The 26080-nt window shown below is 42.3% G+C and overlaps 1 protein-coding gene across 1 annotated transcript in view; it reads right to left on the reverse strand.

Moving 5' to 3' along the window:
* Positions 1-296: 296 nt before the first annotated feature.
* The window catches only part of zfyve26 (zinc finger, FYVE domain containing 26), a gene marked incomplete at its 5' end in the record, with an annotated part of 92656 nt that continues 66872 nt past the window's right edge, over positions 297-26080 (reverse strand). The window contains 10 exons of the mRNA XM_084310655.1: positions 297-5186; positions 7752-7802; positions 10810-10992; positions 11552-11611; positions 12041-12209; positions 16915-17042; positions 17787-17867; positions 18868-19065; positions 21464-21682; positions 23749-23958. Coding sequence (XP_084166781.1) covers positions 4761-5186; positions 7752-7802; positions 10810-10992; positions 11552-11611; positions 12041-12209; positions 16915-17042; positions 17787-17867; positions 18868-19065; positions 21464-21682; positions 23749-23958 — 1725 coding nt within the window. The 3' untranslated portion in view covers positions 297-4760. The remainder of the gene's footprint in view (positions 5187-7751; positions 7803-10809; positions 10993-11551; positions 11612-12040; positions 12210-16914; positions 17043-17786; positions 17868-18867; positions 19066-21463; positions 21683-23748; positions 23959-26080) is intronic.

The following is a 26080-nucleotide window of genomic DNA, read 5'->3' on the forward strand; positions in this document are numbered from 1 at the left end:
TTTGATGTAAATAAATGGAAATATTACTAGGAGGTGGTTTGTGTCATCCTTTTGCATACCAGTAAAATATCGTCAAAAAGTATGTACTTTTCTTTAACCTTTATTTAACCAGGCAGGTCAATTAAGAAAAAAAAATCATTTTAAATGACGGCCTGGCGAGAGGACAAAAGGTTCCCTCGAAGGGCAACAGGGAAAGGGGACAAAAATAAAATATTAAGATTGTACTGCTTGAAAATGGAAGGGTGCTCTTTAGACAAAGGATCTGTTATGAACAAAGTGGAACTCGGGGCACAATATACATTTATACACAGTTTATTAGTCAGATATTATCAACATGGCCACTGTATCACAGTAATTATATCAATCTGAGAATCAGATTCATTATCAAATCCATTCAACTTGGCTGCACTACCCTCATAAATCCCTTTTTCTGAGGATTATGCTATTTCTCATTTCACTCTGTCCTACAAATCAGTCAAAACGCAAACCTCTCATGAACCCGACGCATCGTAGCGGCTATTTCATGTTTTTCTTTTTCTAAGAACATTTCAAATGTAGATTGGCTAAGTATATAAAGTGCGACAGTGACCTCTGTCATAGGGACCGGGAGGATAAGAGTGCAACAGGGTACAAAGTGACAATGAATGTATCTAGTTTCAAATGGCTTCGTTTCATTTTGCCTCTGACTACACAGACGACATAAATCCTGAAAGATATTTTCCACATTTCAGTTTTTTTTTTTTTTTTTAAACCAGAGTGACTGAGGAGAAAGAGGCATGGGCAAACATATTTTTTTCTTTTTTTTTACAGTTTTGAAATTCACCCAATATCCAACCTTCAGCTGATATGACAGATACATATTTGATCACATGATCAGACAGGCTATAAGGCTCAGGCTCAAAGATAACACAGGTCATATATATAAAAAAAAAAGTGGTTCCAGAAACAGGCGATTGTCATGTAAATGAACAAATAACTTATAACCTAATAAGTACCGGTATGTAATATGGTGATCACATAGGCTTCACCTTCTGAGAAGAAAAGCTACTTAAGACAATGTTGGGCATGTTAGGTTTGCAAAAATGTACATAAAAACAAACAAAAACAGATAGTTAAACTGATATCCATAACAAAATGGCAAAAATTCCCTTTTTTTGCGACATCTTGGTTGATTATGTTCACATACATAAATTCACAGACCGGTTTAGTTAAGTTTAGACAAACATGCAGTGGGGTCATACATTTCCTGTGAAGAGATGTGAAGGCATGGTTTTCATAGTGAACGACGTCATTTCATAAACGAGAGTTTAGGGTCATAAAATTCAATACAATGATCTATTCTTCCACTGGGATCATGTCGTGATGAAATCACGATATTGAGACACAATTCTGTTGTCTGAATTGATAATGACGAGCACGTATTAACTACATTCCTCACAATATTTGATCTGAAATCATTTGAGAGAATGTAATTTGAAAATGGCACTTTTAGTTTTAGGTCACATGACCATGCAGTTCAATGGGATTAACGTTGAAGGGTTGACATAACCTGTGATTTGACATATTTGAGCAGATTCTGTGATATAAATATAGACGGAGAAAGTCCCTAAGCCCAGCCCTACATCTGAGGTTATGAGATCTCAGTGCTGTGTGTGTCTAAACTTGTTATGTTATGTGTTTTGTTATGCTATGCGTCATCTGTGGCTACATTTATTTAAATATGACTGTATGCGTTTATATCCCCATGTGCTCTTCTCTTCTATGTCTCAACATTGGACACATGTGACCCAATTCCATCTAGACCAGAGTTGCAAAATGTGGGGGAATATTCAAAGGAAACTCCATCGGAATTGACGGGAATATATGGGAATTAACGGGAACAATCTGGAAATATAGGGGTTACTTGCACAGGCTGTTATTTGCAGATAGAAACACAAACCTTTTACCATATTATGAGCAGAGACCATTGCTAAACCTAATAGAAATGACAAGATCAACGATTTAGTTGTGAGTTCAACTTCAATTACATTAGTTGACTCTGTACATTGTATTATATATTGTATTGGAGTCCTCTACACATGTGATGGGAGAATAGAATACACTGTGCAGGCAGATGGTTGTAAATTCAGCTGAATTCCCATTAGATGGGAATCATCTGTATCTAAGAATCTGTCAAGACACATCAGTTTTCTTTCATATTTGAAGTCAATGGTAAATTACTGACAACACAGAATTTAGTAAAAAAGGACACTTTTTTGTCCTTAGTTACCATGGCAACCACTCAATCACATTTAGTAGTTTTGTTGTTGCCGCCACCTTTAGTGTTACGGATTTCCCAATTCAGAACAACCACAGCGATCCGTCTCAGTATATAGACTGTCTCTGGTTAAACTACCCCAGTGATCCATCTCAGTACAGTATATAGACTGTCTCTGGTTAAACAACCCCAGTGATCCGTCTCAGTATATAGACTGTCTCTGGTTAAACTACCCCAGTGATCCATCTCAGTACAGTATATAGACTGTCTCTGGTTAAACTACCCCAGTGATCCATCTCAGTATATAGACTGTCTCTGGTTAAACTACCCCAGTGATCCATCTCAGTATATAGACTGTCTCTGGATGCTGGCACCTGTACATATGATGGAGTGCACTGCATATTGAATGCACAGTGCAGGGTTTACAATTCTAATAAATTTCATTCACTGGGGATATTTTAGCCATAACATGCCACAAGACCTGGTAATGCCTCATTATGTGGATCTCCATCCCAAATAAGTTAAGCAATATAATGATTTTTCTCTTTTTAAGATCTTTTATTGAAACTGGACAAAATTTCCAAAATTCCTGAGCTTAACTTCGTGTAGACAATTTCCAGAGATGTACCATAAAGTGTCCAACCCTTTGCAACCCTAATGCAGACTATGTAGAATTCCAATCACAATGAGAGACAAAGAGTTGCCCATTTCTCATAGATGATTAAAAATCACACTGAAAGCATAAGTGTAAACCTAGCGATAGCTGACCTGAAAATGTATAGATAATTTTTTCCATGATCATATAAACTCAAATAATATATTCGTTTCACATGTTAAGACACCTAACAGGGTCCTGGCATGAGTCCCTTTCTGCATCCAACACCCCAGTGTTCCCTGGGTTTCATGGAAAGCTCCTCTTATTTGCTTCCCTAAAAATGCCCCCCTTAAAACCCCAGATGCCATTTGTATTTAATGTCCCTCAGTAAAAAGGGAGTATAAGCTGCAAAGACAGTCAGGGAACTCACTTAAAGGCAGGTAAAGCTGACCGGAAACGACAACAGTATCACCGAGAACAATGATCGCTAAAATCAACTCATCTCTCGTTCAGAGCACACAAAAAAATTGATTCTTAAATTCTCTAAAAGGATTTGAACGTGTACCATAATCTTCTTGCCTCGTTGGGGCTAGTGTAGTTTTCACAGATCGTTACATTTTCATCGGATTTAGAATGTTATTCACGAACAAACAAACAAAAAGGTTAGGAAGGATAAGGGAATGGAACATACAAACTCGTACGACCAACAAAGACGTGTCAGGAGGCTTTGCTGTTGGTAAAAGATACCTTCCCTTTTGGCTGAGGTAGGACATAACACTGATAAATATTGAGCTATACCACATGTCTTTATCTGTGCATATTGCGGTCAGCGGTAGAGGCCTTGCACAGAATGTTTGTGTAGCCGTCACCCTTCCAACATGGCCGCGCCTGTAACCACTGGTGATACCCACTTTCGCAAAGAAAATACATGGTTTCTGTGTAGTGCTAGAGTAGGTAAAACACCGGAAAGGAACATTATTAATGTTCCATCGCGACTTGTTCACAACATCCAGAAATAATTAAAATCAAATGATAAAATCTTTGTTGATATTATTTCTTCCAACATGGGTCACAGGTGGGCATTGTAAGCATTCCGTGACAGGCCTCTATTTTGTTACATAATAGTTGTTGTCATTCCAGTGTGGTAACATCATTCCCTCGCCACCCAGACAGATGCGACCACATAACCTGAAGAGATAAGATCAGGGTAATTTCCTTCCGCGTACCCAAGATGGCTTCAAGAGAATTTTGATAATGTTGTCATGGAATGGAGCACCGTTTCGTGTGTGTATGTGGAACACTGACTCCAAAAAGTTGGAATGTTCCAACGTGCTGCTGGAATAACGGTCCAGATGACACCTTTGCCACGGCAACGCATCAAATCAACACTGAATTTCCACGACAACATTTACAAACATTCCATGGCAGACATTGAGGTGTTTCAGCCAAAAACGACCATTCAAGAATATGGATTCAAACGGGAAATAACCTCTCAATTCAACTGCTACGGATGAGACACAAGGGGTGCGGCGACCAGCAGAATATCCCCAGGATTGGAAGTAAAGCACAGCAGTGTTTTTCATTTACAACAGAAGGAAGCCTGTGCGAACGGTAGGCATCGGAGGTGACGACGCCATTCGACGGCAAAGAGAAAATCAGTTTTGGTGCTATTCCTGCGTTCCCTCGTAGTGCACAGTGTGCCGTTACCTAGCGTGGAGTCATTACTGAGCACCAGGGCGTCTCCTGCTGCTGAGTGCTCCTCTCCTGGTGCTGAGGGCTCGTCTCCTGGTGCTCCGAGAGCCACTGGAGTCATCACTGAGGGCTGGGGCGGCCCTGACGCTGCTGCTGAGGGCTCCTCTCCTGCTGCTGAGGGCTCGTCTCCTGGTGCTCCGAGAGCCACTGGAGTCATCACTGAGGGCTGGGGCGGCCCTGACGCTGCTGCTGAGGGCTCCTCTCCTGCTGCTGAGGGCTCCTCTCCTGCTGCTGAGGGCTCCTCTCCTGGTGCTGAGGGCTCCTCTCCTGGTGCAGAGGGCTCCTTTCCTGCTGCTGAGGGCTCCTCTCCTGCTGCTGAGGGCTCCTCTCCTGGTGCAGAGTGCTCCTCTCCTGCTGCTGAGTGCTCCTCTCCTGCTGCTGAGTGCTCCTCTCCTGCTGCTGAGCGCTCCTATCCTGGTGCTCCGAGAGCCACTGGCGACAGATGTTGAGCATCACAGAGTCATGTGCGCCCTCCGCGGCCACCAGCACCTCCTGCACCAGGGGGCGCGCGCGGCTGGACTCCAGCTTTACCGCCAGCAGGTAGGCGGGCCGCAGCTTACAGCACTGCAGGTAGGCCTTGATCTGCGGACAACAGGGGAGGAATAACGAGACTTCAGAGGGGAGGACGCAGCTGGGAAGAATGGAGGCCTCGGACGGAATGCTTGTATAGTCTTTCTTCCAACGTGGCTGCCTCCTAACCACTGGTAACCCACTTTCAAAACATATAGCAACCGTTGTCTCTTCCAACATGGGAGGACAAATGGGTATTCTAAACATTCTGTGAAAGGCCTCTATTGAGCAAGAAGGTAGAGGATGGAGGTGGCCAGGGAATCAAGGAATCTATAAAAGAAGGAAGGGTCATCATGTCACTGTGTAGCGCGTGAACGTACATCGGTGCCACTGCCAAGTGTGTCAACTTTCAGTTCTGCCGACATTGAGTTGTATGGGATCAGCCATCTCCTCGTTTATGACCGTATTTAAACAGGTTATTACCTCGGATGTCAGAATCATCTGCAATGTGTTGCATTATTAACTAGCTAACGTTAAGATATATTGATTTATATTGGTTGATGTATATTTCCTCTATATAGCTGGTATATTTTTATTATTATTTTAATACAGGCTTCAATAGAACTGGCACCAAGGTCTGGCACCAAGTAGAGCAGGGGTGGCCAACCAGTCAGAGACTAAGAGCCACAAAAATGACTGTGGTACCACAAAGAGCCACACCATATACCAGCGGTTCTCAACTTTTTTTTTTTCAGTCACGGCACCCTTCATGTTTAGGTCTCACCCTCTGGCCTCTGAAGTTGCTAATGTCTTTTTTATTTGGGCCTCACAGGGTTAAAAGTACCCAGTGAGACCCACGGTTGAAAAATTACAAAATCACTTTTAGCCATTTAAAAAAAAGAATGTTTATTTAAAAGATGTTAAGCACATGTATAGTCAATTGGTCCTGTTGTTCAGCCTCACAATGCTATTTGATAGTAAATGTGTTTATATGTCCCACCCTCTGGCCTCTGAAGTTGCTAATGTCTTTTTAATTTGGGCCTCACAGGGTTAACCTCTTAAGCCCGAGATATACAGTAAAAGTGTATATTTTCAGCATTACGTTTGTTTACCAAGTTCAAGTTCAAGTTTCTTTAATAGTTGTCATACAGAAGTACAGAATACTTTTATACAAAATGCTTCTTACTGTTGCGCTCCAGAGACTGTGCAAGACAAGATAAGTATGAATAAAATAACATAGTAAAATTAGAAGTAAAAAAAATGAGGTCACAGTGTTCAGTTTAGACATATGTACAATGTTCGATGCAGAATAGACGTAGTTACCATACAATATACAATACTGTGCAGTGTACTAATATACAATACTATATAGTGCAAGGCAGAAATGGAGAAATGGGACGAGGTGCAATTTAGGTACAATTCACAGTAGGTGTACGAGTTGTAGTGCAAATCCTTTATCAATAAATATAAAGTGTAAGTGTGTTTGTGTGATCTAAAGTGTGGAGAGTGGGTGCTGCAGTGTGTTGTTTGTTTGAGTGAGTGTGTGCGTGTGGGTGTGTGTGCTGTGTGCATTTGATGGTTGTTGCATAGTGATTATTGTTCGTTTAGCAGCCTGATGGCCTGGGGATAGAAGCTTCTTCTGAGTCTTTCTGTGCTCGCCTTAAGACTCCGGTATCGCTTGCCTGACCGCAGCAGTTCAAAGAGGCAATGCCAATGCTTTTAATTGTTATTTTAATTATTTTAATTGTTATTAGTGAAATATAAGATTATAGAAATCTCATGGCATCGAGTCGGAAACCGGCGCATATTGACAGGAGGAAGTGGCACAGCCAAAAGTGAGTGTAGTCTTTTGAAGGAAGAGACTCAGGGCTTTCGAATTTCGAAAAACTACCCTACCCAGCTCACACCAGCCCCTGTCAATCATCTGACTTCTGGATACTTTTTTTATTTCTCTTATTTTTTGGGATTATCTCCCACAAACCTGAACGTTATTGCCATAAAACAGAACGCAATTCGTTTCTCTACCTTTCTGTGAACGTCTTGCAAAAAACGGTGTTGCAATACGATGAAAAATGGTGGAGAAATTTACATTATAAAAAAGATGGCAGAATTCAGTACTGTATCTACAAAACCTTCTGTTTAATCATCTTCCCTTTATTCATTTGCTTAGATTTTTCAGGTCTGGTAAATCGTAGCATGGTGTTATTCACAGTCAAAGATAATATATATATTTTCTTTTAAATATAATTGATATTCTCCTTTGGTTCATTACAATTTACTCAAGCCTAGTAACAGACACACTATTTCTGACACTGATCCATATTATTATGTCCCTAGATTCAGATACCAAAGAACATGCAAATGGGCCATTTAAATGTTTATTCTACGTCCTTATGGAATGAGTGACATAAAAAAAAAAATTATTATAAGTTTTATTTTTATTTTCTTTTATGGATGAAAGAGCCGCACATTGACGGGCAAAGAGCCGCGGGTTGGCCACCCCTGAAGTAGAGCATAGAACGCTGGTATTCTGATGTGATGATGACCCTTCCTTTTTTTTTTATAGTTTCCTTGCAGGGAATGAGGAACAGAATGAGAGAGGAGAGAGTCCTACAGTCAAGTCAGATAATACACCACCTTGTTCTCTGTGCCCTTGGTCTCCAGAATAAGACTCTCCAACTCCTTGGCCTGAATCAAGACAAAGGAGAAGACAATACGTTGGTATGAACTCAGAATAAACAAGTAAGAAGTTGAAGAACAGGTTGACGTTTTGAAAACCCTATTTAAACATCATCTGGCATGACGTTGACTAGTACAGGCCATACTTTCACTGATTGTTTTAGTATTGATAGGGTAAAACTAAAATACTTTTTAAGACCTTTTTAATACGACTTAAGAGCTAAATTGAATGCAAATTTCACGACCATACTAGCAAAACTAGTACCGTCCGGCAGCGTGGCTACATGGGCAGAGCGCCAGACTCATGATCGGAAGATCACCGGTTCGAGCCCCGGTCAAGGCCATTGTTGGAAAGTGGTGTTGTTGTCCAGCAGGGAGCACTCGGTCCTCTGTAATCAGTAATAACGACCCTGTTACGGTGATAGGGACACCGTACAGCTGTGAGTGCCGTCCTTCGGATGAGACGCTAAAACCGAGGTCCCGACTGAATTTGGTCGTTAAAGAAATCCTGTCACAAAGAGTAGGGGGTCCCCCGACGTTCCTGGCCAAATTCCAAATCAGGTCTCTGACATCAAGGCCACCTAATCATCCCTCCCCCCTTAATTGGCTGGTATCAACCCCTGTTTCCTGAGCCTTTCAGCCATTGTGTAGAGTGATGTGTGGCTGGTGCCAGTGTATGGCAGCCATTGAGCCTGCGTAGCCCAAGGTTGGGTGCTACCAGTGGTGGTGAAGGAGGCAATTTCCACCCTAGATTGTAAAAAAGTCTGTCTAGAAAAAAGTGCTATATAAATGCAATGATCATTCATTCATTAAAATAAAAAACACATAGCGACACTGAACTGGCAGCTGCACACAATTTAAATTCTTGTGCGTTCCATAAAACAGAAGTCAGAACGACTTCAATACAAAAACATTTCAGATATTTAATATTATTTACTCTCCTGACAGCCAGGCTAATTCAATTGAATACTTTTTAATATATTTGAAGGCCTTAAATTGAGAATAATACAATACAATATAATACAATACAATACAATACAATGGGGAAAGTGTTTCAGCAGAACATATATGATTACCGGTATGCTGCCAGATCCCTGATTTGGAAAAGGACATGTATGGTGTTTTTTTAAGGTAAAAACACTCGTCCCATTGGGTTGATTTGGAGCCTGGTGAGAGGAGGCAGCATCGTGCTCAGCTTCTCGAGGAAAAGGGAACCCGTTGTGGTGGAAAATCTAACTATAAACAGCTACGGAATGTACTTATGAATAATAGAGATACATGAATGTTCTGGTTTAAATAATAATGATATACATTAGTCTACGTGTTTATGTACAGGCCTGGTGACGTGTTTAGCTGTAGACGTGGATGTTCTGGTTGAAATAATAATGATATACATTAGTCTACGTGTTTATGTACAGGCCTGGTGACGTGTTTAGCTGTAGACGTGGATGTTTAGAAGCCCACGCATTAATATGACAGAAAGTCAGGATGGTCTGATAACAGAGCTTAGTGTGACTTTTTATTTTATTTTTTCTTTCAACCTTTATTTTAACTCGAAGGACATTGAGGTTTCCCTCATTTACAATGACGATGAGTTTACACACACATGAGCAACACAATGAAAATATAAAAAGAATAGAAGAAACTAAAAACAATTGGAATTTGACAAACCAGAGATTTAACACCAGATGTTTAAAAGCAGAAGCAGATGGGAGGACCTCTAACTTTAGGGTTTGTTGAAGAGCGTTCCATGTGTTGGGGTGTAGATTATACTTAAGTAGAATCACTATGTACACAATCAGGGTAGCTGAGGTGATGATACAGGAGCCTTTTAACCAACAGTAGAGAGGGTGGTAGTGTTGCTGATATGTATACTGCACCTGTGTATACTGTATACTTTACTTACTCATAGTATATATTCAGATTCTAAGTGTTATTGACCATATTTATTGTAATGTACAATATAACTGATGGGGCACACAGACCCTCATCTGCACCTTTGATTACACTGTATACTTGCTCATATGCTTATATTCAGAGTTACCGGTAACTATATTGTTTACACTGCTTATTTTTTACTTTTCTACTGTACTACAATTGTATTGCCTATGTCTTTATGTCTTTCTACTATTACCCTGCCCATACCTGTACCTCCCCTCCCCCATGCTGCTATGACGCCCACATTTCCCCCAAGAGGATCAATAAAGGAATATCTTATCTTATCTTATAAAAGACATAATGATTCAGTGTTATGTCAGTTCTTCCTCAGAGGAAACAACTCCGGTGTTTTTTGCACATAATAAATAAAGTACCGCGTTCATTTCCCACCACACCGTCCTTTAACCCTTTCACTGCCACACTACAGAAGGTTAACCCTTTACTATCACACTACCGACGGGTAACCTGCTGTTGTGTGGCAGTGAAAGGGTTAACCTTCTGTGTATTGTCGCAGTGAATGGGTTAACCGTTTGGTAGTGCGGCAGTGAAAGGGTTAACATAGCGTCACTCTAGGGCGGTCGGGTGGCGTAGTGGAGATTGCGCTCGTCACCAATGCAAGAGGCTGCGGTCTTGACTCCCAGAGTCAGCATTGCCCTGCGGCTTGGGCCGGTCGTCATACTAACTCGTTTGGCTGAGTTAGGGGGAGGGAAATCGTGGGTGGTAATCTGGCGTTGTGGACAGAGCGACGCCTACAGGTCAGGTCTGGGCGCCTGCTCAGCGAAAGGCAGGAAATGGTGAAGGCAGCGTGACCTCCCACGCGTTACGCTTCACCAATGAGAGTCCTCGCTGCCAGGTGAGAAGAGAGCCGCTGGGTGTCTCCACATGTGTCGGAGGAAGCATGTGGTGGACTTCAGGGTTCCCTTGTACCGACCAGTAGGAGGAACATGCGCACAACAACCAGGTAGGGGAGGGGGGGAATTGGCATAGCGACTAAATTGGGATGGGGAGAAAAATAGAAAAGCAGGCGGAGAAAAAGAAGATTAAAAAAATTAAAAATTAAAAACATAGCGTCACTCACGTCCGCCGGGCCCTTATCCGCGATGGAGACACAGCTGAGCACAATGGCGTCGCAGTCGTGCTTAGTGGCGGTGCCAGATTCACCCACACACTTCAGAAGCTGCCGAACGGCTCTGTAGTGCCTCTGACGGACCAGCCTCTGGCCGGCCCTCTCATACACCTTCTGAGCCTCCAGCTGGAACACCTGATGGTTCAAATCAATGGACGTTATTTATTTTTTTGTCTTTTTGCCATTATACACAGGGTGCACCTGTACATACTCAGTTTAATCACCTGTATATTATTTTACTGTTACACTTACACTCTGGTTTAGATGCCAAACTTCTTTCCGTTGTACTGTACTTTATTACTACCGGTAGTTGTAATTAGGGATGTTCGATATTGGCTTTTTTTTTACCGATATCCGATATTGTCCCAACTCTTAATTTCCGATACCGATATATGCGGGGTCCCCCCCCCTAATTTCAGGTAATTAACATTACATATCTCTTGTCGTGGAATTAACACAACATTATGCATACTTTTGACAATACATAAAAAAAGAATTTGTTCTTACTTGCTTGCCTGGGTAAATAAAGGTTAAATAAATGTAAAAACATTTTAAATAAATAAAATAAAATAATTTGAAAACAGATACCAATAATTTCCAATATTACATTTTAATGCCAATATCGGCTGATAATATCGGTAGGCCGATAATATCGGACATCCCTCGTTGTAATGACTCTGTAGGCGATGCGTACCTCTACGACTCTGTAGGCGATTCCGAAGCCCTCCTCGACGTTAGTCCCTCCCAGCATCACCTGAAACCAGCCACCTTGCATTACTTTCCACGGAATCTCCTTCTTTTACATACTAATAGCACAATAATAGTGAATAATTTGTATTGTTGTAATTAGCAACACTTTAAAGACACTCAAAAGGAAACACCCTACACCCTGATGAAGGCCTGAATAGGCCAAAACATGTTGGTGCTTTTAATGTTTATAATGAACTAGCCATATAACATTAACACATTGACTGCCACGCAATAGCCTCATCCTTAGCAGCTGACGCCATCACTGTAAACGGTGGGAGTCGCTCAGTTGTTTGCAGGGCTATAACTATTTAAATATTATAGCTATATATGCAATACTATGGCCCATTTGACGGCTCGTAACGAATCCCAAAGGTTTCTGAAAAATATAGACTATCCTTTTTAAGTGGTTTAGGATTTCCGTGGAGGAGCTGACCTTGCAGGCGACATCAATTTTCATGGGGCTTCCCCCGAACAGCGTGGGGGGCGGGCCGAAACCCGAGGAGGGAGGGGGGCTGGTCGGGTCGGCCTTGGAGGAAGCAGAGCTCTCGCAGCGGTGGAGGAACCGAGTGACCTCCAGCTGGAGCTCGATGGTGTTCATGTGCCTGAGGAGAGAAACCACGCGAGAGGCGTCCAGCCACGTTAGTAGGGTGTTGATGATGATGAGCATGCCACACGTTTTCAGATTCAATGCTAATTTTGAGCTCACGATTTGACTGGATTTTCTATTTTAAAATGTATTCATACTACAGAGCTCTAATTATAGTATATATATATATATATATATATATATATATATATATATATATATATATATATATATATATATATATATATATATATATATATTAGTGCTGTCAGGCGATTACATTTTTTTATCTAATTAATTACATGATTTGTAATTAATTAATCTAATTAATCGCATTTTAATCGCATAACCATTTTATGCCTGATATTCTATATTCTATAATCATATTTCAAATTGCATGTGTCCGGATGGCAGAATTCAGTACTGTATCTACAAAACCTTCTGTTTAATCATCTTCCATCTATTAATTTGCTTAGATTTGTCAGGTCTGGTCAATTTGAGCATAGTGTTATTCACAGTCAAAGATAAAAAAAATATATTGATATTCTCATTTGGTTCATTACAATTTACTCAAGCCTAGTAACAGACACAGTATTTCTGACACTGGGAATAATGGTAAATACATTCCCTGAGATCCATAGATGTCCCTAGAATAAGATACCAAGAACATGCAAATGGACCATATTAAAAAAGAAGTCTGTAAATGTGTATTCTACGTTCTTATGGAATGAATGAGATAAAAAAAAATTATAAAAAAAAGAATATATATTATTTTTTGTAATTAATTTTGAGTTAATTTTCATAACGCGATAATTTGCGGTGTAATTAATTAATCTAATTAACGCGATAAACTGACAGCCCTAATATATATATAATGCTAATAGCAGGAGCCATCACATACCACCAGTTAAACAGAGAGAAAAGGAGAGACCTAGGGAAGAAAATTAACATTTTCGATAGTTTTAAATTTCGTCACTGTATTGAACATACTTTAATATTTTTGTTGATTCTGTATTGACATTGAAACACACCTAAAAACGAAAATAGGCAAACTAAAAACAAAAACACCATATGTCATTGGGAGAACTTTCCAAAAGAAAAAAGGAGTGAGCTGGCCACTCCCTTCTTAATTATTTCCGTGGAAAGCTGAGATGGAGACGGAGCAGGAGAGACACGGTCTAGAAGGTTCTGTCATCTCTGGACCGCCAGAAGGAGAAACATGACACACTATGGACATAACTGTGTTGACATCTAAACTCTGATCTGCATGTCTGTCCAATGAGATGTCCTGGGGGCGTCTTCCACATTCATTCATTCATTCATTCATTCATTCATTCATTCATTCATTATTTCAACTTGAGAATTCATTTTCAATGACGTTGAACATACATACATAATAAATACATAAGAAAATACAATAAATATACAAAAAAATACAATAAATATACAAAGAAATGCAAAAGATAACAAAGTATATATAGTCAATTAAAACAACTGCAGGTTATGATGGTATGATTGGTAATTAAGGATTTAAACTGACCAAAGGATACCAAAATAGTTCATTGTATGATGTTCCACGTGTCAGGAGCACAGAAGCTAAAAGTAGACATCCCAAGTTCAGTAGAAACTCTAGGTGCTTTAAGTGTAAGAGCCAATCATTGGATCGTGTGCCATAGGGTCCCCATGTCCACTGCAATAGCTAAGTGAGATCATGACCTACTGGCCAATGACCTACTGACAAGACCTACTGGCCAATGATAATAATAATAATGTCTCGAGTCCTGCCCAGGGCCCCGTTCCCCGTACCTGGATAACTGAGTTAGCCGGATAACTTTCGGTCAAGCCTGACTTAAGTCGGACCTTCCCATTCCCCGACGCGCGATTGTCTAAATCACCATGACAACAGATCAAAAAGTTTGAGCCTGGTCGAGAGCAGGGTTAAGTTCAAGTTAGCCGGATGAACCATGGCCACGCCCCCGCAAAGAAGTGACAGCTCGTTTCCTGAAATGATTCTCACAGTCTAGGATCTGCATTATACCATTCTGAATTACGTTTTTGTGCTCCATTCTTCCAGAGGGGGCTTTTGAAATGTAAAATAGACCCAAAATGCTGATACTAAATTCACTTTGTCCTAAATAATGCACGTTATATATACCGTGGCGCTCGCTAGGTGCGATGTACACATTATGTGGTTATTTTAACAACGCGCAGCATTGCAAATGTGAATCCCGCGGGGATATCCTTAATGATTGAAACCTATCGCTCGTTTGGCTCTGATTCCTTTCATATTCTCCGCTGTGGATGAGGAGCGAGGAAGGAGAGGAGCGCCTGGATTTTGTTTCATTCAAGCATAAAATTGAAGTGTCTATGCGTGGATTGTGGATTTTGTGTGATATTGTAACTGGGATTAAAATGTCTGATGAGATGCGCTGTTTGACGGATTTGAGAAATTGAATGAGCCGTTGACGTCACATTAATGCATTTGAGAATAAAGAGATAAAACTTAATTCAAAAGAAAAAATATTCTAAACACGGGTCTCTCGTTCATTAATGTATAAACAATGAATTTATCCCATCTGGCACAGTGGCGCAGCGGTAGTGCTCAATCCTGGCAACCGGGCGACCGGTGTTCGAAACCCCGCGTTTCCAATATAATTTTTTGGAATATAATATTAATGATTATACGCAAAAGTAGCCTAGTTTTAAGTTAAAATATTATAAATCTACATGCATTGAGGATGTCATTCTTTATATAGCTCTCAACGTGCACCAAATTGAATTATTCCTACATTGCAAAAAGAAGGAAAAGACTAGGATTCGAACCCCGGTCGTCTGCGTGAAAGTCAAAAGGACAAACCGTCACACCATAGTGCAGATAAATAAAAAAATCCACCATACATCAATCAATGGATAAGAGAGCCGTATCCTTATTCTGAAACAGTTGAACTAATTATTTTCGCTAGCAAGATCTCATTTGATTATTCAATGCATAAACCTACTGCCAGCAGGAACGTTTAAAGAAATATAATCTGATTGATTGGGGTAATGAGGGATTTAAAATTAGCCTATAGATTATGCATTTAACTTGTCGGCAAGGCTATTGAGCCGCCTGCAATCTGTAAAACAATCAATCAATCAATGCCGTTAGAAGATCAGGATTTCTGCGATCTACACCTGCTGTCTTTTCAACTGAAGCGGCCGCGCGCACTTATCCAGAGTCTCAAGTCTGGTTCAAGTTAACGAGACTGAATCAGCGTTCCAGGAACAGGAAAATCCCGGCTTCAAACATCGGGTTAACTGAATCTGGATAATGGGACTCTTGATCGACTTAGTTGAACCAGGTACGGGGAATAGGGCCCTGGACCACATGACAACAAGGTTAAGTTTAAGTTTTAAGTTTAATTATTTATCTTTTACCCAGGGACAGTGCACATTAATCAACATCTTCAGTTTCCACATCAATGTAAAATGTGCCAGAATTAGCTAATGAGCTAGTTTCCATCTGTAGTCCCTGTCTAACATGCATGTCTTCATGGTGAGGGAGGAAACCGGAGTACCCGGAGGAAACCCACGCGAGCACGGGGAGAACATGCAAACTCCACACAGAAAGGCCCCCTGCTGGGGTTCAAACCAGGACCTTCTCGCTGTGAGGCAGCAGTGCCAACCACTGTACCACAAGGTCCCGTGTTCAAGTCCTGCCCAGGACCACATGACAACAAGGTCCCGCGTTAGAGTCCTGCCCAGGACCACATGACAACAAGGTCCCACGTTCCGAGTCCTGCCCAGGACCACATGACAACAAGGTAGAGTCCTACCCAGGACCACATGACAATAACGTCACATGATAACCTACTGGCCAATGACCTACTGACAAGACCTACTGGCCAATGACCTACTGACAAGACCTACTGGCCAATGACCTACTGACAAGACCTACTGGCCAATGATGACGAGTGGCTCATGAGCCGCTTCAGACTACCCAGGGCTGTCCTGTTGACCTCTGTCCTGTTGACCTCTTGTCCTGTTGACCTCTGTCCTGTTGACCTCTGTGCTGCACTGGGCCCAGTGGTACAGAGACATACCCGCAGGAACCATATGCTGCCACTCAGATGCCTAGTATCTGGCATTGGTGATGCAGACACTGTGTCCACCAAACAATATTTATTTGTCAGGCTTTCATCTCCCCTATTAGAATCTCTATTAGAATATCTATTAGGATGTCTATTGGGATCTCTATTGGGATCTCTATTCATATCTCTATGTATATTCAAATGTCTATTAGAATCTCTATTTCACAATCCGTGAAATGTCTTTTCTTTGCAATGTTTGCCGTAATTTATTTTTTTAATCGATTTCTGTGAATTGGGGGCGTTTCACTGGCCATTTATGGGCGTTAAGAGGGCGGGACAAGACGCATGCTCACGCGTGCAACAAAGTTTGGAGTTGATGGTGATTTATGAGGGAGACCTGGAGTGGGACACGCGGGAGCACCTCGTTATGAATTGTAATATCGCTGTGCGTATCTTTTGGAACTTGTGGACGTCCACGAGTCCGTTGGCATGTGAATCCTAAGTAGGGTTTTATAAGTGAGCCCCTTTGTTTCACGTCATCCCCTCGCTCTCTTTGCCCCATATGTCCTCTCACACTCCTCTGTGCCATCCATCTAATAAAAGCAGAAAACCCCCAGAATACATCTTTGAAGAACAGAAAGATCCGCTAACCTGGACACATCGCTGGAGGACATCTTCTTCCTGAAGGAGCTGACGGACGACTTCCTCCTGCCGGCGCTGCGGCCTCCTTGCTCCTGCAGGTAGGTCCTCAGGTGCTCCTTGGCTCTGACCAACCAGCGCTGCGCAAAAGGTCAAGGTCAACTTAATAATCCCAGCCGGTATATTCTTGTGAATGGCAGTGTCAAGTATATGACAATGGCCCTATTTCACTATGATATGAACTTGTAAGTCGCTTTAGATAAGCGTCAACTAAATGACAAAATGTAAATGATATAATTATGTAACAAAACACATATTGTTGTTGCGCGAGAGGAGGGGTGAACGCCTCTCACTCTCATTGAAAACAACAAGAGCTGTTTTGAAATGCCCATTGTAAATTGACAACTTATGACAAATGTTCTTAATTTCAGTTGTAAACCTCATATCTTAGGTTCTTACCGTGTCTTCTAATTGACCAAAGAGCTTTTGTAATAGCTAAAAGATAGCGGACAGACCATTAATTTTGATCCGCTACCGGTTACTCCCTTCCACTGCAGGTAGTGTGTTTACATACAGTAGTGAGGTCATGGTGAACAACAACACACCTGTTGCTCTCCGAGCTGCAGGTAGGAGTGTTTACATACAGTAGTGAGGTCATGGTGAACAACAACACACCTGCTGCTCTCCCAGCTGCAGGTAGGAGTGTTTACCATACAGTAGTGAGGTCATGGTGAACAACACACCTGCTGCTCTCCCAGCTGCAGGTAGGAGTGTTTACCATACAGTAGTGAGGTCATGGTGAACAACAACACACCTGCTGCTCTCCCAGCTGCAGGTAGGAGTGTTTACATACAGTAGTGAGGTCATGGTGAACAACAACACACCTGCTGCTCTCCCAGCTGCAGGTAGGAGTTGGCCCCATGGGTGAAGAAGCGGATGCAGGTCATGGCCGCGCGCACGTGATCCTGCCAGGGTCAATGGAATCAATGCATGAAGTGATTATTCATTCAAAAGCATACAGGTTAGGACTAGGTTCCTAATATGTTATATTCCTAATATTGAACAGTTATTGAAAATAAAGTTTTTTTACCTTCTGAGAACACCATAATTGTGAATAAAATAGTTATTTTTAAAAATAATATTTAATAAGGGCGGCTAGGTGGTGTAGTGGGCAAGGCACTCGCCACCAGTGTGGAGACGCTAGGATTCGCGTGTTCGAATCCAGCTCTCCACATTGTTTTCAGTTTAGCTGGTCGTCCGCAGTAATACACATTGGCCGTATTACGGGGAGGGAAAACTGAAGGGTGGGGATCGAACATTGTGAACAAGCGACTCCTACAAGTCGGTTGGTGCGCCTGCGCAGTAGAATCAGGAAGTGTCGGGGGCAGCGTGAGCCTCCCACGCGTTACTCCTCGCCACTGAGAGATCGAGCTGCGCAGGTGAAAAGATGCGACTGCTGTTACCTCAAGTACCGGAGGGGACTTGTGCTATGTATGACTTAGTCCACATTGCAGCCGGCTTGTGGGAGGCAAGAAACAGCGTTCGTGACAGGGGAGGGTTGAATTGGATGATACGAAAATTGGGATGGGTGAAAATATAGAAAAATGGGAGAAAAAGTGGATAAAAAAAAATATATATATATATATATTTAATATAATTTAGTAGAAATAAATCCATAGTAAAACATGTTTACTTGCTTGAGCTATTTTATGGGGAAAAAACTGGTTAAATGAAGGTAAATAAATAATAAATAAATAACAATATTTATATATTTTAATATAAATATATATATATATTATATTATATATTTATAATATATAAAATGTATATTATATATAAAATGTATATTATATATATAAATAAAGTTCTTAGGTAATTGACCTATTATTTTATGAGAAAAAAAAAAAAAAAAGACGGACACACGTGATGAAATGAGGTCTAAAAAGCCAAACATGAGGCACCGACCATCATGAACTGCTGGAGCTGGTAGAGGCTGTGGAAGTGGCCGCGGCGCTGCAGCAGCTGGCAGGAGGCGATGAGGAAGCGGCTGCAGGCCTCCAGGCCCGGGTCCAGGGTCTCCAGCAGGGCCTGCAGCGTGGCCACGCGACCCGTCTCCAGGCTGGGCTGCAGCACGCCCTCCAGGAACACCTCCTCCACACACTCCTGCTGCACCAGGGGAAGAATAGAGCGAGAGTTTCAAGTTTTCAAGTTTCAAGTTTCTTTAATAGTTGTCATACAGAAGTACAGAATACTTTTACACAAAATGCTTCTTACTGTTATTGTTATTGGGACCATTTTACTTAACCTCTCTTCACAGTCCTGCAAATTTAGCATTAAAATGCCTGTCGATTGCATACTAAAAACGTAAATTGGACACTACTCCCGAACCATTTGTAGGAGATGCACAAGCCTGGCCTCTTTTGAACATGGTACAGAGGTTTGAAGTTGAACACACTGAAATAAACGTTTTTTTTTTCATTTTCGTCAGAATTATTTTGCAGATACCTGCAGATCTATCTACTCTATAGTTATTTGCTGAAAACACTGCTGGGGCCATAGCCTGAAGTCTTACCTAGAACATGTCCAAAGTTGATAACAATATCACAAAAAAATGTGTGTTTTACACATCTTTATGTAATGGTATGTTTAGGCGTTTTTCCACTTCGCTGCCATTTTTGTCGACTTTTGATATATGATATATCAATATCAGATTCCAGTGTGAACCGGTCACGCTCCTGAACTAACCCGCATGCGCAAACGAACAATAAAGAAGATGGACGTATAAAATTGTGACAAATGTCAATCTAGAGTGACGGAAAAGTAGCATGAAAGTTCAAACTGAGGTCGCATCGCAAAGAAATCTGACCTGTATCTGATTTAGGACCACATATTATGAAAGTGGCCCAAATCAGAATTGAAAAGATCAGATTCCATGTGATTTATGCTGTTCACACTGTCATGTAATTGTCATGTAAAAAAAAAAACGGTTCTCAGTCATATATAAGCAAAAAAGAAAGAAATCTGATTCGGGCCACTGTTGCCTGCAGTGTGAACGTAGCCTGTCCTAATTTCTGCTGCTGGAACTCACAGGAGAGAATCCCAGCCATACGCCCTTCACTGACCCAGAGGACACCAGAGGCCCCCATCAGGGGCTGAGACCACGTCTAGCGAACACTCCTGATTAACACGGCTGGACACAAGCTCCGCCCACTGGGTCTGGGACCGGTCCGCTGGCTGGTGACAAAGGGGGGACCTTCCCGGCACCATTGTGGCGTGTCGGGGGGGGTCACGTCTCTCAACCCACAATGCATTGCCGGTGATGTAACCACAATTAAGTATGGGCAAAAGCTACGTCTGTGTCTCTGTACTTAGCAAGATTCTCTTCCCTGTTCACACAAGCCGTGCGCATGGACCTCGACTTCCAAATAGAAGCCTCCATTGATTGATTGATTGACATTTTTATTAACAGATTGCCGAATGGGTACAGTACAGTACAGCTCAATACACACAGTTGTTAAGGGGATGCAGACCAGAGAAAGACTTTCGTCTTGTTTACATCAGGGTCCCCCATTTTCAATTCATCTTAACACATATGACATACATGACATACAGATAGACGGTACTGCTACATCTAGACATTTATGACATACCAGATTTACAAATACAGTACCGTTTGTGATACAAAAAGAGTCTAAAAAAGAGAGTATATACATTTGACGAAGAAACTGTACATTGGAGGAGGTTGGGTAGGGGGGGGTAGGTTGGGTAGGGGAACTGTACATTGGAGGTGGTTGGGTGGGTGGGGTGGGGGGGCAACTGTACATTGGAGGGGGTTGGGTGGGTGGGGTGGGGGGGAAACTGTACATTGGAGGGGGTTGGGTTACGCTAAATGTAGTGACTGCATTACTTTTAAACCTATGTGACCAAGGCAATGTGCAGTCAGCGTGCGTACAGGGGCTATTTATGTATAATGAAGCTGAGCCTCCATGCGCTAGACTTGTTCTACTGTGAGAATAACATATTGTTACACAGAGGAAATCATCTTTTTGCCACATACTTAATTAATTGTGATTACATCACTAGCAGTACATTGAGGGATGAGAGACAAGACCCCAATACACCACCATGGTAAGTCAAGGTGACTTTACAACCAATCAATTTTGCCAGGAGCCGTTGCTAGGCAACGGGCCGGTTCTACCCACACGTGATTGGTTATTGATGGGAGGGAGCTGTTGTTTTTGGCCAATCAGATGTTTTGGCCTGCCCAGTGGTGTTACCGGGGTCATGTCGGAAAGCTAAGACTACCATCGTGTCAAAAAGTACAGACAATGTGCAAAACCACCTGCCAATCAGAGGCTGGGAATTATTTTATATTATTATTATTACATATCTTTTTATATTCAGCTTAAAAAGGTGCTATAGACACATTACAACTCAAGAGAAAAAGATGTGAACTAAAAACCCTATTTTCAGTCCTACTCATTGCAATTTCAGAGACATTTCATGAACTTCCCAGGACCATGCATCATTAACCTCTGCCCCTGGCGCCCAGTAGCCTGACCTTGCTGAGCAGGTACTGCAGGGCCTCTCTCATGCAGTCGTGGCGCATGTGGAAGCTGACCAGGGCCAGGTGTGTTCCGTAGCTGTGCAGGTAGTAGAGACACTCCTGGTGGAGGCTGCTGTTCAGCGCCGGTGCCTCGGGCCAGTCCACCGGGCCTGCTGGATCACACAGCGCCTCCTCCAGCTCCAGCAGGGACGCCAGGATGTCCTCGCTGAAGGACTACCCCACACACACACACACACACACACACACACACACACACACACACACACACACACACACACACACACACACACACACACACGTCATGATAAAACATGTCAATGCTGGTAGTAAATGGTACCTTTCTGCTAGCATGTCTTTCCTCAGTCTCAAAAGCCATGAGCTAAGTGTGTTGAGGGCCACGCTACCAAGTGAACCAATTCAAAAGAGGAGATGAAGAATCATATTTCTAGCAGGGGAAGGACTTAAAGCTGCAGTAGGCAATTTCTGTGAAATGAGCAAGAGAGAGAGTTTACCTGCTCGGCAGAAATAGAGCGAGCTCTGCATCACTTTTCAAACCTAGGTGGTCTTAAGTTTTATGATGCAACGAGGAACACCACTTGGCAGGCCAAAAACATCTGACGGTATTGTTGCAGGGAGCTGGTGTTTTTGGCCAATCAGATGTTTTGGCCTGCCAAGTGGTGTTACCGGGGGCGCATTGGAAAACTAAGACCACCATTGTGTGATAAAGTACACACAATGTGCAAAACCACCTGCCAATCAGAGGCTGGGAAATATTTTCTATTATTATTATATAAAAAAATGTACGATTCAGCTTAACACATTTGGGGCCATTCGATTTCAGCATCTATTCTAGCTATAGCATGGCCAGGTTTTCATTACATAGTTTCACTGTGCGTCACGTTGTTTGTAGAGCTAAATCTATATTTTATATTATAGCTATCGATACAATACCATGGTCATTTGACAGTAACTATCTTCCGTTCAAGATGCAAAAAATAATAAAAATGTTCATGAATACATTCACGCGTTATTCCATGGTGAATATAAGTATCGTTATAGCGTGGTCTGGGGTAATTCCTGAAAGGCTGAGTAATAGCCTTATACGTCAATTCTACTATAGCCGTTGCCGTTTCTTGCCTGTACACGCTACTATTCCCAAATCACATTTATGTCATAGGTATTATGTTTCATCATGAATGCATGAAAGGGGGGGGGGGTCATTTCTGATTATTTGATTGTCAGTAACGGCATTCGTATTGAACACTACATTGTTGTACATTGTACATTGTTTGTACATTGTTGTACATTGTTTCTCCCACAAACTGCAATGCAATGCTGCTGACAACGACTCAATTTCCCCCAGGGAAGGCATGAATATTACATAACAAATCTGCTAGCTTCTACCAAAAGAGTCAGTTCAAGAGAGCCGCTGTCAATTAAACCGAGGACGGTGTGAGAACGCGGAATGATGCATCACTTGTGGAATTCAAATTAAAACAAAAGTACATGTTACATAAACCCTTTTGGAACGTCGAATAGAGTACCTCATTGTGGACAATCCTTCTAAAGGGAGTTATAAAGCATCAGTGTAGCAACGTTGGCAAGTGACGCAAGAGATGGACTGGGGGTTTATCATTTACTTATTCATGAGGCCGAGGAAGGGGGGGGGGGGGGGACTCCTTTGGAACGCAATTTATTGGGCCATTGAAGACTGGAGCTCATTGTTTAGAAATTTGGAGAGCAACATCCTACTTAATAAATTAGTTAAATTTCACCTCTCTTCCCACTGAGCCGTTACATAACGAGCCCCACATAAAAACGCTGCAGCAGGGTGCAGGGAATAGAGGAGCACCACCGTGGGCATGGACTGCTGTTAATTGCTGGAGAACTTGAGAACTGTTGGGACTAAACTGATTCTTAATAATAAACACTGCAGTGCACGGACTCTGGCACAGTGTGTTACTATGGTTTAGAGTAGACCATGTATACCATAATCACTATTACTACTGTCTGATGAAATCTTGCCACTCACTACTGTTCACCACTACTACTGTTATCACTATTACCATTACTACTTGCACTTTGTTCTATTATTACTACCTATCCTATCTGTACCCTCCTCCCTCATGCTGCTATGACGCTTGAATTTCCCAAAGGGGATTAATAAAGGAACACTTGACTCGACTTGATCTGTGTTGGCAGCACTGAAGGCATACCAAATGCATACCAAAGTTGCTCTCTCTCTCTCTCTCTCTCTCTCTCTCGCTCTCTCTACCTACCATGGCCAGAGTGGGTCGAACCGTGGACTCCAGGTGCTGGACGATCTCCTGCAGCAGATGAGGACCCAGGTTGAGCTGGTTGCGATCCACCGGGGCCTTCAGACAGCGAGCAAACTTCTCCCGGGCCCCCGTGAGCTTCCCCGCTTTCAGCAAGGCCATGGCCCAGGCCTGCCACACGCCTACGGGGTCCAGACCGCTCTTCGTAGACACCTAGCATCACAGAGAAATGACCGCATCATAATGTGAGCTCATCACTAGCGGATTCATGCTTTATTTCAGCGTTCCCGTGGTACTGGCGGTCTCCCGCCACATTCCATTACAACGTCAATCATTGAAACGTGTTCCCTGCAAGGGCTGTCTTAAATACTTCAAAGCTTCGTTCGATGGGCATGGGATTCGAATGGGAAAATAAAATTCGAATATATAAAAAATAAAATTGAATATTTAATTTTTTTTTGCTAAATCAACTCTGCCTCTCTTTGTTAACACTTTGGCTGCCAGGAAACGTGTTTAGACGTCATTGCCGGCCATGCTCAAGTTGCCGGAGGACGCTGTACAGCGTCCTTATATCAATATTTCAAAAATCTGCGATCGGATTCATATGTCCCCTCCGCTGGCCTGAGATCCACCAGGAGGACCCACTGAGCTCTCTGGCGGTTCAGGAGCGCCATCTGGTGGCCGATCGGCGCAATCGCTTAAACAGGAAGTGGCATAGAGGTTGTGCTGGACGTCCGTATTACTTCCGGGCACTCGCTATAGGTCCCGGCATTCTAGCTTGTCACAATACACAGTGATCGATTGCCAATAACTCGATAAACAACATGATTTGGATGTATATACCATTATACAAGCTGGAGATGGACCGGGTAAATCTACATTTCATAATGATAAGATTTCTACTCTACGATGATCGCCCAACGGCGCGCGGAGACTGGGGTGAGTTTTAGCGTGTAACGTTACCGTCTTCGATACTAACTGCTATTATCAACATTTGACCCACATTAGATGATTGGTATAACGCTGCCCACGGAATTATAAACGCCCCCTAGCCCATCCGGTCAACATCAGATGACGTGTAGTAACTTCTAGAAGTACGTCTAGTTGGAATTTTTTATATCGCGCCGATTGCCATAAAACTGTATTGCATCATCAATATAATGCATTTGGGGCTATAGATCACGTTCTGGAGAAAGCTGCAGAAAGAGATGAAAACATACTTATACATTAGACCATACTTTACTATGAATATGTGAATGAAAAAGTTTAACGTTGCTACACAATGAACAATACATATAGGACTTTGAATGGGCCCTAATAATGGCAATGTAGCAATAGAATTTAAAAAGTTATAGCCATGCAAAGAAGGGGTACTTCTCCATAGACAAATAGAGCCGGCAACCTATGGTATATCATGAATTTAACCCAAGGCAACCAAACAACAACAATCAATGCCGTTTTTTTTTTTTTTTTTTATTATCTTTCTTCCCCTCCTTTTTCCCGATTTTTCTCCCATCCCACCCTTCCTGGTTGTTGCGTACTTTCCCCTACTGTTGGTCCGGGAGACCGGAGACTGTCACATGCTTTCCTCCGACGCATGTGCAGCCTGGGGCAGGCCAACCTGGCCGCGCAAGTTCTCACCGGGGAGAGTGTAGCGTGTGGGAGGCCACACTATCTCTCCTTAGTTCCAACCCTTGCAGAGCAGGCGCCCCGGCCTAACTGTAGGGGTCGCTGTCCACAACGCCCAGGACCCACCCTTCAGCTTTCCCACCCCCTGATACAGCCAATTGTATCAGTGTGAGAGGCCAGCCAAGCTGATAGCAACGCCGGGAGCTGGATTCGAACAGGCGAATCCAGTGTCTCCCGGTGTTGGTGACGAACGTAATCTCCGTGCGCCACCTGCCCCCCCGCTGTTTGTTATTTAAGATGAGGTCGGACTCGGCACTGACAGATTTGTGTTCATTGTGCTGCTTTTATAAAGCCTCAAATGACGGCTTACAATATTTCATGAAAGCAAAGTGTTTAGTTTGTCTAAGATTTAAAAAGGTTTAAACTTTACAGCACTGACAAAGTTGAACAAAGTGCTGTAGGGCCTACAAGTCCCACAACATATATATATATATATTTTTTTTTAAATATATATATATATATATTATTTTTTTTTTTTATCTTGAAGCTTCGAATTAAAATCGAATCTTGGCTGCGAAGCTTCGAATGCCAAAAAAAATTCTAAGGTCAGCCCTGCAACACAGACTACATGCACTACGGTGCACGAGTCCACAGTGAAACGGCAAATTTACCTTTTTGCTTTCATTGATTGATTTTATTTATGCAT

The sequence above is a fragment of the Notolepis coatsorum genome, assembly GCF_963971535.1.
Source record: "Notolepis coatsorum genome assembly, chromosome: 3".
In the NCBI taxonomy this organism is placed as follows: Eukaryota; Metazoa; Chordata; class Actinopteri; order Aulopiformes; family Paralepididae; genus Notolepis; species Notolepis coatsorum.